General features: G+C 41.2%; 1 protein-coding gene across 1 annotated transcript in view; it reads right to left on the bottom strand.

Annotated features, from left to right (window-relative positions):
- ctnna2 (catenin (cadherin-associated protein), alpha 2) overlaps window positions 1-21,714 on the bottom strand; it is a 314,859-nt gene that overhangs the window by 280,699 nt on the left and 12,446 nt on the right. Inside the window, exon 2 of the mRNA XM_079693317.1 lies at window positions 5,653-5,759. Coding sequence (XP_079549443.1) covers window positions 5,653-5,754 — 102 coding nt within the window. The 5' untranslated portion in view covers window positions 5,755-5,759. The remainder of the gene's footprint in view (window positions 1-5,652; window positions 5,760-21,714) is intronic.

Raw genomic sequence — 21,714 nt, 5'->3', positions numbered from 1 at the left:
GAGAGCAGGAATGCAACAAAAAAAAGCATATTGTATGCTTTGCTTTGCTTAAATAATATAGGTTGAATGGTAAATATATATTGGATAGATCAGTGGTGGGAGAAATACTCTGACCCTTTGATTGAAGTAAGTCAAACTATCAATACAAATATATTCCATTCAAAGTAAAAATCCAGCATTTAAAAAGTGATTTAAATATGTTACTATAACTTTTAATATTATCTTTTAATGTGTTTAAGTATCAAAAGGAAAAGTACTAATTTTGCATAAAAATGGCCCCTATGATGTATCATTATTTGGCAAATGTGTAACATTTGTCTGTAGCTGGTAAGGATGGATGTTTAACTACTTTAGATACAGTGGTGGTTTCCATCGTAGGGATCAGGCCCCCTGTCAAAGCGACACAATATGTTTCTGAGGGGTTGTTAAAATATTAATGGGGTACACAATAACTTTTTCCACCAAAATTGTAAACCAGTATGTTTTTAAAGAGTATTCATTTAATAGGAACTGAGTCTATTACTGTAAAGTTTTAATTGAAAGCTACATATCGGTTTACTGAATTAAATCTTATAGGAAAGAAGAAAGTCTTGGCAACTCCTCTAGCTCATTGTGATGAAATAATGCCGGCTGTATCTGTTTATTGTAACTGGGATATTTATAGTTACCTTTGTCAGATATTCCTGGAAAGGGAAGTCGTAAAAAATGATCAACGAGCGTTTATTTCTGTGTACATAACAAGTTTAGATGAAATAGATTGTGTGAGAAAGAGTGTGTGTGTGTGTGTGTGTGGTTGTGTAAGAACGGGAGAGAACGAGAGTGAGACAACGGAGAAGAGAGGTGTCTTCTCTCTGATGAAATACTGTCTGGCAGTTCATGATGAAGCCTCTCTACACATCTCACCCTGGAAACTGGTTGGGGAGCTTTTTACTTCATTAGCAGCTTGTGCTGTGAAAGGGTTACAGGAGAAAATCTACCTGATGAGACACTGATGTGAGTTTTGGGATCAGCAAACTTATATTTACCAGATATATGATCTACTGCATCAGAAGGTCCAGCACAACGAGTCATCAAGTGGCAAGGCTCATTCTTTTCCACTGATCTACTGAGAAATAATATTGGCCTGTGCTGAAGTCCCATTAGTTTCTTTTGAAAAGTAATTTAACATTTTAGTTTAATATGCAATGATGTGCAGTTTTTGTGCAAATATATCTTTGATGATGCATGGCGTGATACCAAGGGATCATTTATTTAATAGCTTATAGATTTGTTTTTGACAGAAATTGTTGTTTTTTAGCTGTTTGGATACAATGTGCATAACTGTCTCAGAATATGAATGTGTGTACAATGCCATTGAATTCTCTCTGTACCGTTTTCCAGGGTGCTCACTGAGGAGATGTTCTGTTTATTTCAGACAAATACTTGTATTCTCAGATGTTGGTATTACAATCAACTGTCTAGACAGAATAGTCTAGTAAGTAATTAATATGCAATATTACCTTTTTACCTATAAGGACATAGTTTTCAAATAAATAAGTGACCTTATGCCTAGAAGCCAACAATAGAATACGGCATAGTTTAATGCTTTATATATATATTTAATGAGTTTCAAAAATATGCACATACTGTAATGGAGGACATCAGGAGCCAATGCATTAGAGCATCCATTAAATATCCCAACAGCTTGTTCAAGCTAACATGTCTCCATGTGCCAAACTTCTGTCATCATTTGGTTATATCAAAGCCTCCTCCATTTCTATAACAATATTTGTATACCAAGATACATAAAGTAGACTGCAAATACAAACAACTAACCTTGAAGTACCCAGTTTTTTTTCTTTTTTCTGCCTGCCTCTCAAGGGTTTCTCCCTGTAATTCTTTAGAAAATATTGCTATTGCCTGCAGTATAAAATGTTTTACTATATCACAGTCCTTCATACTCAGTGATAAAATAAGCCCCTCAGTGTTATTGGCTATGGACTTGCCCAGTACTCCAACAGGGAGGGGGGGGAGCTTGGCCATGATAAATGAGCTTGCTATCTCAAGCAATGTCAGGGTGAGCATGTTTTCTATCCTCCTGGGGTAACCTTTTATTCAACCCAAAAACCACTGAATCAAACAAATTGACAGGAAAAAACAAGCACAGTGTATCATGCATTTCAGGAAATGGTTCAAACTTTGAATGCAAGTGCAGTCAAGATGAATTACTAACGTTTGCTGTTTGGTTTTTCTCATTCCCAGGTGCATTTCGCCGCAATATCATCTTTGTTGCAGCATTTTACTATCATCATGCAGTAAAGTAGAGGATGAATTCTTATTGTAATATCCCCAAATTAACAGGTAACTTTCCGTTGGGGAGAGAACATTTAATTATAGATCATCTATTTCAAAGTACTTATAAGATGCATAGCAAACTTTTATCGGTTTAATCTAAGTCAAAAATGATTTTAATTGCAAAACCTGCATCTGAATTATTTCTCTTTTTGGTAGATATTTAATTGTAATGTTGGGAATCCAATGACTTAGTATAGAGCTGTTGGAAATAATTAATGTGAACTGCTGGGAAACAGTTAAAGGAAGACAAGAGATATTAAGATGTCAAAGAAACATGTTATTCTTTTAAATAAAATGCATAATTTGTTGTAAGGGGAGTTAGGCAATGCTATAGAAAGAGATAAATATGATCACTGAGTGAAAATAGGAAGCTCATTAAGTGTAAGTTATACTAACATACAGTATAGCATTTACCTACCTGTGACCACTCATTTGAACAAAGGCAGGATGCAGCTGACAGACATCGTTAGAGCCAGTATTTTGTTTTATAAGAAAGGCCACCAAATGTTGACGTTTGTAGTTAACACACTATAAAAGACTACAATTCCCACAGCGCCTGCTCAAAAAATGACAATGATGGGGAACCTGCTAGAAAGACGCCGTCGAGGAACAGTTTTGAATCGTACAAATACCCTTTAAGTTATTAAGTTAAATAAGCCTTATTAAGAAAAAAATAATAGTTGTTTGTTATTTTAGCCTATTTGTTTTTGAATATTGTAAAGGCCTATTTTCTTTGTTGCACATGTAAAAGTTTGTTATTTTATTTTGAGCAAACACATTGCATAACATCATAGCCAAGCAACTCTTCAACTGTAAGTAATATAAAGGAAGAAAACGAGTTAAAAATGTCTGTTTAAGGCGTCTAGTGGCTTGAAAGAAAAACAAGGAAGGAAGCCAGGACAGACATTATTATTATATTGTTCTGATATGTCATGCCTATGCTATTCAAACTGGGTAGGTTGTGCCAATTGAACGACTTGTATGTCGGTTCTGTTCCCAATAAACAGTGATGGTGTTTCATGGGAAGTTTTATGCAATTCAGAAAAAGTAAATGTGCCCAAAACCAATAAAGTCATACAGGATGGATGGTGGCAATAACTACAATCAACTTAGATACTCTAAAATGAATAAGTCATTCTCAACTTCTCCTGTAGTCAGTTGTAGCTTGATGTGCTTTTAATGGTATTTTTTTATTATTTGCCACAGATGTTCTTTTGACTTGGCACAATAAGTGCTGTTTGGGGAAATATCAAGTAATACAAATAAAAATGCAAGTCTAGTGTCATTTTTGTCTCAGGGATAATCGAGATGTGCATTTAAGCATGCTCCACATCAGCACTAAATGCTGCCATGTGTATTTAAAAAGTCATCAATGTCTGCAAATACCTTATTCAAAAGCTTACTGATACAGCCCTTGCTACAGTATGGTTATGTTGGCTGATTGATATGGAAACCATAACACAGAATAAGTTACCAAACAAAAAAAGCTAAAAGTTGAGTGTTTATTTTGTACGGATTACATAATATCTATTAAACCAGATGCACAGGGCTACCACAGAAAGATTGGAAATACTTTATGATTCATAAGAATAAGATTGTTTCCTGCTTATGTTTTTTTCACTAGAATTTGTAATGTGGAATTCAGGCTGTGAGTAAATCTAGCCTTTCAAAATCTAAAAACCACAACTGTCAGAGGTTCAGTCATAACCTGCATGAAGAAGCTTTATGAAGACATCCTGGAGAAACAGGACAGTTGCCAAGGATGTCTTTCCAGAATAAATAGGTACAGTCCCCCCTGGAGTCTGTGTTTATTTTACTAATGTAAGTAGGTCTGCTGGATTTTGTTGTGGGATTTCTGTGATAGTACACCTATGTTTACTATTACCGTGCAAACTGAGTTTATATACAGTGGGGCAAAAAAGTATTTAGTCAGCCACCAATTGTGCAAGTTCTCCCACTTAAAAAGATGAGAGAGGGCTGTAATTTTCATCCTAGGTACACCTCAACTATGAGAGACAAAATGAGAAAAAGAAAAAATCCAGAAAATCACATTGTCTGATTTTTAAAGAATTTATTTGCAAATTATGGTGGAAAATAAGTATTTGGTCAATAACAAAAGTTAATCTCAATACTTTGTTATATACCCTTTGTTGTTCAAACGTTTTCTGTCCCTGGCGGCGTAGTGTGTTACTGATGGTAGCCTTTGTTACTTTGGTCCCAGCTCTCTGCAGGTCATTGACTAGGTCCCCCCGTGTGGTTCTGGGATTTTTGCTCACCGTTCTTGTGATCATTTTGACCCCACGGGGTGAGATCTTGCGTGGAGCCCCAGATCGAGGGAGATTATCAGTGGTCTTGTATGTCTTCCATTTTCGAATAATTGCTCCCACAGTTGATTTCTTCACACCAAGCTGCTTACCTATTGCAGATTCAGTCTTCCCAGCCTGGTGCAGGTCTACAATTTTGTTTCTGGTGTCCTTTGACAACTCTTTGGTCTTGGCCATAGTGGAGTTTGGAGTGTGACTGTTTGAGGTTGTGGACAGGTGTCTTTTATACTAATGACGAGTTCAAACAGGTGCCATTAATACAGTTAACAAGTGGAGGACAGAGGAGGCTCTTTTCTGGATTATTTTTTCTCATTTTGTCTCTCATAGTTGAGGTGTACCTAGGATGAAAATTACAGGCCTCTCTCATCTTTTTAAGTGGGAGAACTTGCACAATTGGTGGCTGACTAAATACTTTTTTGCCCCACTGTATATCCATAAGCAGACTGACTATTTGTTGGATTTTTTGAATGCGTTTTTTTGTCCCAATGAACCTTTCAGGTAGAAATTGTTTTCTTTTTATGTCAGCAGTTAAAATAAACTTGCAAAGCACCTGGATTCATTGAGATTCAGACATATATGCAGAATTATAATCAGAATCAGAATAATGTAAAACATACCGAACCCTAATTCACAGCCAAACAAAGTCAGTGACAATGGACCACAGTCTTTGGCACTAACCCAACAGAGTTTTTGCAACAAGCAGTATAGCAAAGGGATAAGCACAAAGTATGAATTGTGCTTTTTTCCTGACCTAAAGTGTTTTGTTCATCAAAGTTTAAGCAATCAAAATGTAGAAAGCCTACAGATTGTAAACAATTCATTTAAAAGTATCAGAAAATGTTAAATGAGGATTTGTCTTGTGTTAGTACATATTAAAAAAACGTAAACCTCTTTTAGTGAGTCAGTAGACTCCTGTTATCTTGTCTTAAAAACTAATCTCAAGTGCTTTGGCTACTCTTTTGTTGTACTTGCATCCCAGAGTAAATTGTTTTACCTGTGTGACCAGCGGCTCCAGAAGCCTCTCCACAGTCAGGGTGCGGATTTCAAGACTCTTTGGGTCCCATTTCAACAGGATGGGGGAGGTGGCGGTCGTCATGATCTCTGTTGGAAGCAAAAGCAGATCAATGGTTAGTGGATGGTTCGCTGTGAAAAGCTTTTAGCGCACAACGTAATCCCAAATTCCCCGCTGAGTCAGTACAGGCACTTGTGTTAAGAGGAGTTGTCAGAGGAACACTCTACGATACTGACGCCCATGTAGAGTTATTAAATCCTTTATAAGTAATGTGTATTGCAATGTTGAAAATCCATAGATTCTAAGGTTTATTGTCATAACGCCAATATTCCATTTAAACATTGCGTTGTCCAAAATGTGGTCATGGTCTGAACTTGATAAACCAACTCTACGATTATGAAAAAAGTGTACTCAAAAGAATCAATCTACCACTCCGTCTGACCGTTATTACTTTTTCACTTTTTTTTTTATTTCTCATTACTAAACAAACAACCATTAACAGAAACTAGTATTCTCAGAGTTTGTGCCAATACTTAATCCCCACAGAAAATCCAGTGATTCCACAAAATATAATGAATCCCAGGCTAAAATAACTGCCTCAAAAACAATGTTTCTGTGGATGTCCAGTAACTGTTGATAGTAAGAACATCTTGGCATATTAAAAAACAAAAAAAACACTTCCAGGAAACAACAAAATAATGGCTGACCAGCTCTCTAACCTTATACTTCTGCAATTAGGTTTCTTAATTAAGTTTAGAATTGCAATGCAGGGCTTTGTCCATCTTAAAGTGGACTTCATTCTGTAAGCCAACAGCACATTCAGTAAAGTGTTATAGTGTTTCTACAATTAGCGAAGCTAGACGTAATTTAGTGGAGTTATGGCTTGGATTTGTCCACATTGCCAATTACTTTAAATAAATCAGGTACAAACAATGCATTGGAGAGCAGCCTGGCACTGTTAAATTGTCCAAATTAAGAAAACAGTTAAGAAAGGAGGTAAAAGTAAGCAAAAAACAGGAGAAAGGTTGCAGTTTTAAATAAGTAAGTAAGTAAACTTTATTAAACGTTATGTATACAGCACGCTTCTCAACACGGATGTACAAAGTGCTTTACTGTACAGTACACTGGACAGAATTCAAAGTACAACTATAGAATGTAGAGTAAAAGGCATAAAACAACAGCAGGTAACACATAGGATAAAACATAGGATAAAACACCAATGAAAGACAACTCATCCTCCGACGACCCAAAGGCCTGTCGGAAAAGGTGGGTCTTTAACTGCCTCTTAAAAATCTCTATTGAGGCAGAGGCTCTTAGTTTCTGGGGGAGATCGTTCCAAAGCCTTGGGGCCACCGCCTCAAAGGCACGGTCCCCCTTAGTCTTTAGCCTGGTTCGGGGCACCCTTAGGAGGCCTTGTTCAGAGAACCTTAGGGCCCGGTTTATGGTGTGAGGGTGGATCATGTCATTGATGTAGACTGGGGCTTGGCCATGGACAGCTCTATATGTGAAGACCAATAATTTGAAATGGGTTCTGAGATGGACAGGGAGCCAGTGCAGGGCAGAAAGAATCGGAGTGATGTGGCATGTTTTTTTGGGCCGAGTGAGTAATCTGGCTGCAGCATTTTGGACCTGTTGTAACCGGTTTATTGATGTTTTGTTGAGGCAGGAGAACAGAGCATTACAATAATCAAGCCGGGATGAAATAACGGCATGGATAGCCATCTCCATTTCTGCGTTGGATAGAACCCCCCTGAGCTTGGCAATGTTCCTGAGATGGAAAAAACAGGTACGGTCAGGAGTTTTATGTGTTTGTCTAGTAGCATAGACTGATCGAAAGTTACACCAAGATTTTTTATGTTTGCCCTTATGTTACCACTGATTGAACCCAGGTGGCTTGCTACCTTAGAGGCGATGCTATCAGCCGCTAAGATCACTTCCGTTTTTGATGCATTGAGCTGTACTGTAGGAAGTTGCTTGACATCCACTCCTCAATTGCAGACATGTGATCAGGGTTTGAAAGAGAAATATATCTGGATATCATCTGCATAACAATGATACGAGACACCCTCAAATTGGCTAATTAAGCGGCCCAATGGGAGCATGTACAGGGCAAAAAGACGGGGGGCTAAAACAGAACCCTGGGGCAGGCCGCAAGATAGGGGAGTGCTGTGCGATGAGAACGGGCCCACTGCCACGGAGAAACTTCTCCCACTGAGGTACGAGGCAAACCACTGGAGGGCAGACCCTGAGATGCCTACCCACTCCCTGAGTCTATCTAGCATGATGGCGTGGAGTTCGACTTATACATTGAATCCGACAAGTGTCTTAATGGCCACATCTCTTGATAGTAGTAAAGAGCAAAACCAGAAATCCGATAAGTGAAAATACGCCCCCCTGAGATTGTACTGACTTATGCAACAGAAGTTTTAATCGCTCTTTAGACAATCTGCTTTTTAACCTGGAATATTTCCTCATTAGTGTTTTGAAAACATAAACTCAGTGGGGTTGTATTAGGTAAATAGGTAGAGCCTTTTCTTATCAAGCTCCACTTTTGTGGAATCAGCTTCCAGTTTGTGTTCGGACGGCAGACACCCTATCCGTTTTTAAGAGTGCGCTTAAGACCTTCCTTTTTGATAAAGCTTATAGTTAGGGCTGATTAGATTCAGCCCCTAGTTTTGCTGATATAGGCTTAGTTTGTCGGGGGACATCTTACTTCTTCCTTCTCTCTGTCTATACCTGTGTACTCTCATGTTCCGATTAACCCAGCTTCCCCACATTTCTTTCTTTTTGGTGTCTATATACGCCGGGATCCGGAGTCATGGATGATCCTGCGGTCCTGTGTCATGGATTGCGAGTCCTGGATCTTGAGTCGTGGCTGTGGTCCTGGATCATAAGTCCTGGATGGATATACTCGTGGATTCATCTTCCTATTATACACACATGCATTTCCGAACATTTGGACTACCTATGTTGCAAATGTATTATCTTTTCAATTTACACACGGCATCTATTGCACGTCTGTCCGTCCTGGGAGAGGGATCCCTCCTCTGTTGCTCTCCCTGAGGTTTCTCCCATTTTTCCCTTTAAACTGTGGGTTTTCTCTGGAAGTTTTTCCTTGTACGATGTGAGGGTCTAAGGACAGAGGGTGTCGTATTGTCATACTGATATTCTGTACAAACTGTGAAGTCCACTGAGACAAATGTAACATTTGTGATATTGGGCTATATAAATAAACATTGATTGATTGATTGATAAATGTGAGGACTGAACAGCTGGCAAGGGGGTAGCTGTCTGTTTTATTGTGAGGATGTGTTTCTACAGTAAGCATTTTCAGAATGGGCCAGCTGGGAATGGCTCAATCTACTGCCAATGTCAATGAGGCAAAGGGGAGTACAGAATGTGAATAAGAATGACAGATCTGGGCCAATACTACACACAGTTGGTTGAAAATGGACGAAAAGCAAGAACATTGGGCAGCCTGGATATGAATGAGACCACAACCAGGACATTAAACTTATCTGAAAAGAGCATGGACCTTTCCATAAAAAACTGTAAATGATCAGGCCCGCACATAAGGTGGAGTCATTACATTTAGTTCCCGCAAGGAAATCTGGACAGGAGCATTGAATCAGGAAATGTGCGTCTGTCAACTTATCAATCCATCAAGTACAGTTGTGTACACCTGAACACTTGCAAAATGGAGCTATAGAAAAATTGCTTTAGCATCTCAAATGTGAGGATTTGCTCCGTTTTAAATCATTAACTTCAAGGTTCAAGGCTTTTATTTGTCATACATACATAGCTACAGTGTAGTTATGTCGATGAAAATCGGTCACAATGGAACTCCACTAACAGTGCTACACAATAAAACAGAAAAAATAGTAAAATAGTGAAATAGTGCAATAAGAGTGATAACAAGTGATCATACATATACTTGACATGACCTATGAAGAATTTGAACATTTTATATGAACCTTTGTCAATATGAACTTTCAAGTTATACATGTATTAATAAAAATGATTATCACATTAATCAATAAGGGAACATTCATTAGATGCACTCTTCATAAAGTCTGTGTTGACACTGATTCTTTTGAATGCTGGTGTAGCATATTTGTTAAGAGTCAGAATGTAACCTACGTAGGAAAGGTTTGCTGACACTTTCCGATCGAAACACAAATGCTGTTATCATTACAAAAGGGGCTCAGCTGAATGACAGCAAATCACAGCGCACAACACAGTCAGCGCCAGGGAGAGTGAATGTTTTAGTAACTCATGTGATGAGTTTACTGTTGGTGGAGATCTCTATACATGTCATGATCCTATCAATGAATGCTCCTCACACCTGTGTATTATAATTGTACAAATATGAGAAATGTTGAAACCCTGCATATATCCATCGTCATGCAAAGTGTGTTTCTAATGCAGCCACAGTATTTCCAAACTACATCTTTAAAATATGCAATATAACAACAAAACAAACGCTAATGTTGACAGAAATAAGCAGCATGGCTACAACTGCTTCCTGCATTTTATAAAAATGCAGCGAGGGAAGGTTTTGGCAGAATGTAATGATGTAGATTACCAAGTGGAAGCAGAGTAATTGTTAAACAGCAACATTCATTAATAAAATGAAAACACACAAGTCCCCGATTCATAAATAATAGGAGTTTGCAGTCATTACGCAGTGCTGTCAATAAAACAAAGAATGAGTTATGTTGTGGTTATCTTGGTGGACAATGTGCATTCTATCAAACTGTTTATTGGCTTTGTGTTCTAAACAGCTAGCACTGAAAATACTATCAAAACATTCACAAAAGAAGGAGAAGAGAAGAGTTCAGAGTAAACTGACACAAAACAATCAGCACCATTGTAGACAGAACCGTACGACAGTGAAACAGGGGTAAACAAGCAATGTGTCATGATGTTTAGAAAGTCTGTGTGTTCAGTTTAGTATTGTCCTTTATTCACTGTTGAAGCACATCCTACATAATCTTGTATGAAGTCTGTCCTTTTTATAGATTACGTGTGTGTGTGTGTGTATGTGTGTGTGTGTGTGTGTGTGTGTGTCTGTGTGTGTGTGGTGTGTGTGTGTGTGTGTGTGTGTGTGTCTGTGTGTGTGTGGTGTGTGTGTGTGTGTGTGTGTGTGTGTGTGTGTGTGTGTGTGTGTGTGTGTGTGTGTGTGTGTGTGTGTGTGTGTGTGTGTGTGTGTGTGTGTGTGTGTGTGTGTGTGTGTGTGTGTGTGTGTGTGTGTGTGTTGTTTACTTGCGGCTGACAAATGATCAGAGTTAAAGAAGGCAGGGAGGAATACAAAATAATTAATTTACTTTATGAGGAAAATAAAATTCAAAAACTGATGAAGCGAGACCAGAACATCTTTTAAGACTGTTCCTTTCTGCCCCGGGACAGGCTTTTTGAGAAGGATGGTGACGTTTCAGACGGTTTAGAGTAATACAACACACAGGGAGAAATATTGCCTATCTGCTAGAACTTAAGGATTTATTATAAATAAAATAAAAGTGTGGAAAAAGAATGTTGAGTCCAACAACAGCTCTATTTGGCTGGTTGCAGTCACAGCTTCTGTATCTTACCAATCTAAGTAGCTATCAGTGTTCATAAAAATGAAACACAGCCTAATGTAGTGTGAACTTTATTTTAAACGAGTAACTTTGACAATATGCATCATTGCATTTTCTTGAGAGGTGTTTCCAATATCCTCCCTGCCTCATATAGGCCCTGTAAAATGAAACACAGCGCACACACTGCTCTTTGCAGTCTCCTAGGTTCCCTTGAATTCCATGAACAATATATGAAGTACTATAACTATAGGTTACTTACGTAACCCCAGTTCTCAGAGTAACATGAAGTGAGATGTCTCACGATGGGATGCGCCTCAACGCGTATGCAAACAGAAGCATCAATCTCATTACGCCAATCCTGATTGGCTGGTGATCTTGACGTCTACGTCAGGGAATCCACCCACCCTTTAAGTAGCTTGCGCTACGTCGCAGCGTCATTCAAAATAAGCACCTCTTCTCGCTTCGTCTTAGCAAGAAGGGCCGTCTGGTGAGACATCTCACTTCATGTTACTCTGAGAACTGGGGTTACGTAAGTAACCTATAGTTCTCATTCATAACACTCCGTTCGATGTCTCACTATGGGATATTGAAACTCCCGTATTGCTAGATGAGCTTATCTCGAAAATCACCAAAACAACCAGAACTTAACAGGTAGAACCCTGTCTCAACACGGGGCCCAGCACTGCTCGGGCCACACTTGGAGCAGAGACATCTAGCCTGTAAAAGCGGCCAAAAGTGAGCGGTGAGGACCAGCTCGCTGCTGCACAAATATCTTGGATGGAAACACCCTTGAACAAAGCCCAGGATGTAGCCAGTCCACGAGTAGAATGAGCACGCAGGACAGCTGGTGCCTGCAAACCCTGATTCGTATAAGCCAGAGCAATCGCTTCCACAATCCAGTGGGAGAGCCGTTGCCTGGTAACGGGCTTGCCCTTATCAGGGTTAGCCCAGGATACAAACGGTTGGTCATTGCATCGAAACTCTTTTGACCTGTCCATATAGGTGCGTAAAGCACGGACTGGGCACAGCAAATTCGGTCGCTGTTCATCAGAGGAACACAGTGGCGGAGGAAATGCCTCAATGTCAATGGGGGTACATGAGCCAACCACCTTAGGTACAAAGGCAGGGTTGGGCTTCAGCAACACTCTTGTTTCCCCCGGGGCAAACTGAGTGCATGAAGGATGTACGCGCATGAATGTCACTGACTCGCTTGGCAAGATGCCAGAACCAGTAACAGCACTGTCTTCAGTGACAGGTGTTTCATGTCAGCTTCTTCCAGGGGTTCAAATGGAGGTCGAGTGAGCCCATCTAAAACCACTGCCAAGTCCCATAAGGGCACCAGTGACCTGTAAACAGGGAGGAGCCTGCGAGCCCCTTTCATAAAACGGCAGACCAGAGGATGGTGGCTAGCCGTCTTTCCCTCAAAGCCCACATGGCATGCAGCAATAGCAGCCAGGTACACTTTGATCGTAGAGAAATCTCTGTGTTTATCAATCAGGTCCTGTAGAAATGATAGAATCACCCCGACAGGACATTGAAAAGAGATGTGTCCCTTTTGAAGGCACCACTCCTCAAACACCCTCCACTTACAGTCATAGAGGGACCTGTTGGAGGAAGCTCTTGCACTCTGAATAGTGTTTATCACCTTCTGAGGGAGTCCCACTGTATGTAGGTTATACCACTCACGGGCCAGGCCCATAGTGCCAAGCGCTCTGGGTGTGGGTGAAAAATCGCCCCCCCCCGCCTGAGACATTATGTCCCTGCGTAGCGGGAGCTGCCACGGCTGCCAGCAAAGAAGCTGATAGATCTCCGCCAGCCAGTACATTGCAGGCCAGTGTGGAGCTATTAGGATCAGTGTGTGGCATTGTTCTCTCACTCTGGCCAGAGTTGGGGGTATCAGAGCCAGGGGTGGGAACGCGTACAGAAGGACCGGAGGCCAAACGTGCGCGAGCGTGTCCACCCCTAACGGTGCGTTTAAATCGCGCATTGAAAAGAACAGCTGACATTGAGCGTTTTCTTTTGATGCAAGCAGATCAACCGCGGCCGGCCGTAACGCACCCACAGCTGACTCACAACCATTGGATGTAGAGTCCAGTCTGCATATAGTGGTACGCCTCTGGACAGCAGGTCTGCCCCGAGGTTCATCACTCCTGGTACGTGCGTCGCTCTCAGAGAGAGGAGACGTCCGCAGCTCCATAAGATCAGTTTGCGTGCCAGCATGTGTAACTGGAGAGAACGCAAACCCCCTTGGCGGTTTATATACGATATTGTGGTCGTGTTGTCTGTCCTCACGAGGACATGATGTCCTCTGAGAAAAGGCAGAAAGCATTTCAGGGTGAGGAACACCGCTAAAAGCTCCAGATAATTTATGTGTGACCGTTGGATGTCTCTGCTCCAGAGACCCCTCACAGGTCGACGACCTTCGTATATACCCTCCCAGCCCGTCAGACATGCGTCTGTGGTGACCACCTTCCGCGATAGGACAGCACCCATAGGCACGCCCCGTACTAGAAAAGTCGGGTGCAGCCAGTGGCGCAGTGCCATTACGCATTTCATAGTGACCATCACTCTCCGCGCGCCATGACGCACGGGGTCCAGTCTGAGGGCAGCTACCCAGCACTGAAACTCCCTCATGTGTAAGCGTCCCAGTCGTTCCACCAGGATGGCTGACGCCATGAGCCCCAGTAACCACAGACATGATCTGAGGAGAAACTCTTTGCGTGGCTGGAAATGAGCGAGGCAAGCCCTGAAGGCTTTCACTCTCTCTGCTGACAGGTGGGCTGTAAAGGGCACCGAATTCAGGCGTAGGCCCAGGAAGAGTACAGTCTGGGCTGGGGACAACATGCTCTTTTCTGTGTTTATTACGAAACCCAGGTCGAGCAGGTGTTTTACGAGGACATTCTTCTGCGTAATAGCCTCTTGCTCCGACTGTGCGAGAAGGAGCCAATCGTCCAGATAAGTTGCCAGGCGAATACCCTGTTGTCTTAACGGGCTATCGCGGCTTCCGTACACCGTACAAACACTCTTGGACTGAGAGACAGACCGAAGGGAAGGACTCTGTACTCGTAACAGATCCCTGAAAGGCGAACCTCAGATATTTCCTGTGTGGATAATATACTGGGATGTGGAAATACGTGTCTTTCAGGTCGAGTGATGTGAACCAATCGTTTTGGCGCACGAGACTCAACAGAGATTTGTGAGTGAGCATTCTGAATTTGTATCTTTTGAGATATTTGTTCAGAGCTCTCAAATCTAGTATAGGCCGAATTCCGTTCCCTCCCCGTTTGGGAACGAGGAAATACTTGGAATAAAAGCCGCTCTGACTCTGTTCGGAGGGTATTATAGATATAGCCTTCTTTTCTAGTAGCGAGAGAATCTCTTGCTCCAGAATACGGGCCGACTCTCCCCGGGCTTGCGAATGCAGAATGCCCGAAAAGTGAGGGGGGGTGACAGCGAATTGGAGCCTGTAACCCCGTGCTATTGTCTTGAAAACCCAAGCAGAATCTGTGAGCATCCCCCACTTTAAGCTTCTCAAAGCGAATGGAGATGTCACATCCCTGTCGTCTGCCCTCTGTGTCTTTATTTGTTGTGTTATGGGGCCCTCTAGTGTCTGAACACGGTGGTACCCCAGGTTGACAACCCCGGTCGACACTGCGCATGCGCGTGGCGGTGATGCCTTCACAGCCCCGTCCATCGTCCGCCTTCTGATAGAGGCAGCAGCTACTCTTAGAAGGGGGGTAGACGTCAGACTGTTTATTGTTTTTATTTCTTTTTCTTTTCATTTTTATTGACTCCGCCCTTGGCTTTAAGCCTGGAAACGACAGTGGAAAATGATTTATTAAGAAACAATAGTGATGACGTGTTTGTGTGACTTAAACGAGCAGCGGAACTTGCTGTCTTTGATGTTAAGTCCATTTCCCTCATGGCGCAAACTTGAGGATGACGTTCTGACATCACTCGAGACGGCGGGAAGATGGCAGCATGATGGATTGGGGCCTTGTTGCTGAAAGGGCGGTCTCTCCACGAGACCGACACCTCGTCCAGCATCTCTGGAAAGACTGGGAGAAGCTGCCTCTTCATCCTCGCTGCTTGCGGCAAGTTCTTCCCCTCGTAGCGAGATCTGGAGGTCTCCTTGGCCACTTCAGGCCAGGGGATGTCCAGCCTGGACGCAGCGCTTTGGCACACGGCCTGCAAGACCATACTGGTGGGGGGAGCAATAAGACACAGGTGAGGGGAGGAGCAAACACAGGGCACCAGGTGAACACAATCGATAATCAGCAGGAGGGAACACAGAGACGACCGGAAACAACAGACAAGATGAGGGGTTAACACTTATATAATTAATGCCATTTAACAAATAGCAGTAACGGCGTCTCGTCATTACATTCCCCCCTTTTCTCCTAAAGCGCACAGTACCCGGGATAGACAGTCTTGGCTTCCTTCAAGTCCTTCAGTTTGTAGAACGGACATAATAGGCAAGGCAAGACGAGCAGACCTGGTGTGAGTCCGTGCCCGAGATCTTAAACCCGCAGTCGCAGAGCCGAGCCTCCGACTCCTCTGGTGTGAGGGAGAGAAGGGTCCATCCTCGTTTGCCGGGGTGTCGGCGCGGAGGGACAAGCTAGTAACAGGTATGTTACCGAAAAAAATCCAACCTTATCGTTATTCCGAAAGGAAAAAACTACGGGGTAGATTTTTCTTTAAAAAATATTAACTGGTGTGTTAATATCTTTCTTATCTCCGTCTCCTCTGGTGTGAGGGAGATAGGAGTCAATCCTCGCTCGCCGTGGGGTCGGCGCGGAGGGATAAACTAGCAACAGGTTTGTTACTGTTTGAAGAAAAAAATCAAACCTTACCGTTATTTTGAAAGAAAAAACGGCGGGGCAGATTACAATATTAACTGGTGTGTTAATATTTGTTCAATTCTTCTGCAAAGCAAAAAGGTAACCAGCAAGCGCCCGTCGACCGAATGTTGGCTTGGGTTCAGTCTGTGGACAGTTAAGCTAGCCCGGCTACTGATATTCGAGATGTGCCCTGAAGCGAGAAGAGGTGTTTGAATGACGCTGCGACGTAGCGCAAGCTACTTATAGGTTGGGTGGATTCCCTGACGCTGACGTCAAGATCACCAGCCAATCAGGATTGGCGTAATGAGATTGATGCTTCTGTTTGCATACGCGTTGAGGCGCATCCCATAGTGAGACATCGAACGGAGTGTTATGAATGAGAACTTAAAAGGAACATTTTACAGGTTCATTGCCTTGCCTGTTTTGTTTAGTTTCAGACCTTGAAAGCATTGTTCCATCTGCTCAATGTATCACTTTCCTGCAAATACTGTCTTTGCTTTGTTTAGCTTTGTGTTTTGTAAAATAAATATCTAGTCGTACTTCATTAATGTGTCTCCCTACTTAAGATGCATTCCTCTATTTACCGATAAAGAAAAACAATGTGCCATCATTCCCATTCAAGACATTAAGAAAGACAAAGCGATAGTAAGACAAATTGAAATATTGTGTAGGATAACAAACTGATAAAGATTATATATCTCACTGCATACGTTCATCCTGTAATAACTAAAACAAGAAAGAGTCAGGCATAATGATGAAACAATTATAAAGATGTGATGCAGTAAAGTGTATCCTTCAAGACAAGAGCAGCTAAAATATGCACATAAAATAAAAACATCTTGATTAAGGCCATGATGTTGTTGCTCAAGTGAGTTCTTGACTGGAAACACTTTATGATGGAATAACCACACAGATGGGCGGCCAGATGCTCTGTGGTTATCACTGCAGGCTTGTGTTTATGTACGTATCACTCGCTTACTTTAGAGGGTTCACTCCGGGTCCCTCAGTTATCCCCCCCACCACCTAAAGCCATCTATTGGAAGTTAGGTTGATTGGAAACTCTGTATTGGCTCTCTTTATAGTTGTGAAGAAGTGAGTCTTTTAGTGCAAATAACTGTAGTCCAGCATTTTCACTTTCAATTTGTACCATACTAAATGGATCAGACGGCATAAACTGAACACTGATTTTGTTTTAGATGCACTTTAAAAGCATAATAGAAATACAGACATGAATTGGCTTTTACAAACCAAGTGCTGACAAACCACACAACCAAAGCAGACAGAAAAACACAATCCTCACAATGCAGTAACGGGCTGATATACACGACTGTATTGGCAAACTGCATTCCTGTTCTACCCTGGTTAAACTAGTGATGGATGATGAATGAACAATGGTAATCAAAAATGTAAGCAAATATGTTGAATGCTAGAGTTGAGAAGAGTCCAATATTAACATATGGCGTACTGTATGGCCTAATTGTTGCGACTTTGAGTCTTTTCGTCAAAACTATTTTTTTAATCTAATATTAGAACAATATTAAATTACAATAATTCAACTGTGAATTCAGAAAGAAGAACATGAGTGGGAAATGAGAGGACAAGGTAGTGTACATGGAGGCTGAGAGCACCGTGACAAATATTTGACATCCTGTCCCTCCTGATGAAATGACATCATGCATTATCCGAATGTAGCGGTGGCTTCAATGAGGAAACAATGGCCTCTGTGGTTAGCTCACTCCATGCTGCTTTTTCCCCGTGTCAGCTCATTTGTCACCTAATGGAGGGTCGTCTTGATAGTGTTTGTTTTTTCATTGCCTATTAAACAATATTATTACCTCAGGTTCTGCTTGTGTCAGCTCTTCCCTGAAATAATGCTGATGACACCGCAGAGAGACAACTTCTAACGGTTGTAAAGTAATTACCTCAAGTGACCAGGGGCCTCATTTATAAAGCCTTGCGTAGGATTGACGTGGGAAGGTTGCTTACATAGGACAAAGCAAATAAATACGCACCGACACTTTCCGATTCATAAAAGACTGCGTACCGGCGCAGGACTTGCGTACGGCACATCCTACGACGGTTTCCCTTTATACTGTAAATCACAATCAACTCGAAATGCGGCGCAGCTTTTGCGGGATTCACGTAATGCCCATATTTGACTATAAGTCAAAGAAACGCCCATTCGTTCATTCATTCGTTTTGACTGACTGCATGAAGATCGCAGGAAATGACGACAGAACAGCTAAAAAAGACATCTCACACCGTGTCAGATTTTAGTTATTTTGGGGAGGTCGAGGTAAATCATATTGTTTGGTGGATGCAGTTTCAACCAGAGTAGCAGCATGGAGGTCGGATCGTCACCAAAATAAATAAATAGGTGGTCCGAAAAAGGTTTATGACAAAATAAATACACAAAGCCTAACTTTCCTCAGGCAGTGTGTTTGTACCGGTGTTGCAGTATAAGTTGAGTCATGACAACTGGCGACATTCTATTATTTTCGTCATAGGAATCCGGGGCGGGTACATTGAGGACCCATTGTTGACTTACCAGGAAAGAAACATCGTTTGTCGTTTACGTTCATCTTTTGCTATATCTGCCTTCCTAAGATCACTTTGCTGCACATTCAGTACTCGTATGTGAGGTTGTGGGTGAGAGTCCGATATCGTGACGCTTACAGGGAGGTATCGAACATTACAAAGTAGGTGACTGTGGATGCCTGTTCAAAACATTGCAAACTTCAATATATCATTTAAATTTTATATTTGTGTCCGACTTTCATTTGTTCATCGTTCTTAATGTGATGTATAGTAGTTTTGATAGCTGTCCATACCTTCAGACAGCCTAAAAGTAAAACACAAGTTGTTTATTCACAGCCCGAACGCTCATCGAGATGACTGGATCAGTCATGACAACTTGTGATCAGCTCCGATTAAATTGTGATATCAATTCTGTAGCTAACCTCCAGGGAGCACGTTTATTTTATGAAATACCTGTATCCCTCTCATCACAACATGACTCTACACTGTGCAGGAAAAACAATTACATACATGAAAATAACCTTGATGCATGGGAATTAAACACACAAACTATCTTCCGTGGCTATACAGTATAGCCACGGAAGATAGTTTGTGTGTATCAGTATAGCCTATACTGATATGTCACAGTAACGGAAAACCACAGAAAAGTAAGTCCAGCGGGGCACAAGTTGAATACATATAATACGGTAGTTCTATTATGCCTTTAAGCCTATACGTTTAACCCATAAGAACCCGGACCCATTTCTACTTTTGGGGAAATTAAGGGGAACGTCATTTAGACTAAATAGACACATTTCTGACAAGTAACCCCCCTAGTGTCAAATATCTGGGCTTTAATGGTAAAGTAACTCTTATTTATAACTTAATTAACAAGGAGGATGTTTTGGTTTGCATTTGTTTGAACATACTATGAATTGAAGAATAAAGCATATGTTAACTAAATATAATTGAATCAGCTAAATTAACTGACCAGACCATAATCATATTTCTAATTGTGCATATATGTCACTCCGGGTTTACTGTGAATGTTTAGGGTTAAAGTCCCGATGTGACACCATGTGTCACAGCAATATTTATGGCATTTGTTTCATATCAATTTCATCAAGAAATGTTTCCACAACAGGTTAAATGTAATCAGAATCAGAATACCTTTATTCGTCCCACAGAGGGGACATTTACATTTGTTACAGCAGAAAAGAGCCGAAGACAGCTTAATGTTTAACAAATGACATGTCATGTAAGCATTTTTATTCTTAAATGGCTTGAATATTAACTTTAGCAACAAAAAACCTTTCCAAATCTAGCTAGTTCTGGGAAGACCCACACAAATATATAATTTAAATGGTTTATTGAAGTTTGCAATGTTTTGAACAGGCATCCACACAGTCACCTACTTTGTAATGTTCAATACCTCCCTGTAAGCGTCACGATATCGGCCTTTCACCCACAACCTCACATACGAGTACTGAATGTGCAGCAAAGTGATCTTAGGAAGACAGATATAGCAAAAGATGAACGTAAACGACAAACGATGTTTCTTTCCTGGTAAGTCAACAATGGGTCCTCAATGTACACGCCCCGGATTCCTATGACGAAAATAATAGAATGTCGCCAGTTGTCATGACTCAACTTATACTGCAACACCGGCGACAGGAGACCCCCCTTAATGAGAAACTGTAAGAAATGATCGGGGAATCCCTCCAGAGTGGAGTCATGACGGCTGGATCTGAATTATTCTTTTGTATTTGGTAGTTTGTGTTCCAGCTGTTGATCAGCAACTATATGTCCAGAATCCACCAGTTAAAGGAAAGACAATTAATGTGGTGTTCTTAGTTTACATATCTCCTGTGGTTTACGAGCGACTTATCAAGTAGGCTATTTACGAACGGCATAAAACATGATTAAACATGATAGTATATAAAACCATGCTTGTATACAACCTATAGAAATGCAAAACGGCGTCAGTTTAAAGTAATTATGTCCTTCTGTTTACCGCATCATTTATGAGAATACATGTCTTAACAAGAGAACATAATCGAGGGATGATCATTAACATTTCCGTATTTATTTATTTCTCCAAGTTATGTTTTTGTGTGCACTGAGGAGTCGCAAACAGGCGTTTGTTCAATCATTTTAAGATTGGGTTTAATCAATGTTTGAAAATCAATTCCTCATATATGATAAATGAGAGGTAACATTTTATTTATGGTATTATTTCCACATATTTCTCTCCATTCTTCCTTCTGCCAACGGTGTCGCAGTTTTCTCGTCCCTCCCGTTTTTGGGCTTAGTGCGTACACATGGGTCAGAGTTTGCGTGGAGGACCGCACATTTTCCCGTTTATAAATGAGGCCCCAGGTGTTGACTGAGATGTGTGTGCGGGAGGGTTTTACATGTTCGCTTATACATCAAGACACGCAATTGCTTTAGATGAAATTTAAACAATCAGTGACTGTTTACTCATGGTTTTACTTATTCAATTTAAGCTATTCATTGCCGTAAACAAGAAAGAGTAGTTAAAAACAATATTGGCAATTTACAAGCTATTAAGCAACTAAGCCATCCAAAGACAAATCACAATAGAGAAGTGTGCATCCCTGCTCATGGATTAAATATAATCACTTCTCTGCACTGAAACATTCTAATGTGCCCTCTGATGTTTACTACTACACGGTGTTCAGACTCCTAACTGCAGAAAGCTGAAGTCGGATGATCATCAGAGCCTCTCAACAAATCAGGTAAACATAGTGAAGCGGGACATTCTGCTGAGTCAGAGCTCTGTTTGTATGTCTGTATTGATTGAGCACCTGTCATACAGAGATACTCCATCCAGCCGTCTATTGGAGATACAAAAAACACAAACGAACAAATGGCATTGACTAGAAACTATTCAACACTGTCGGGCCGACTAACACACACAGAAAGCCCTGCTGTTTTACCACATGTGGTGCCTGTGGTGCTGTACTACAGTGTATTATGTTAAACATGATTATTGAGGGACTGATTGTTTGAAAATGCAATGGTTTAATATACATTTATAAACATTTCTCATCTATCAATGATTATATGACAAACTGTTAACTCAA

This window comes from Notothenia rossii (assembly GCF_949606895.1).
Source record: "Notothenia rossii genome assembly, chromosome: 1".
Classification (NCBI taxonomy): domain Eukaryota; kingdom Metazoa; phylum Chordata; class Actinopteri; order Perciformes; family Nototheniidae; genus Notothenia; species Notothenia rossii.
The sequence above is the reverse complement of the archived record's forward strand: the minus strand, read 5'-3'. Positions and strand labels throughout refer to the sequence as shown.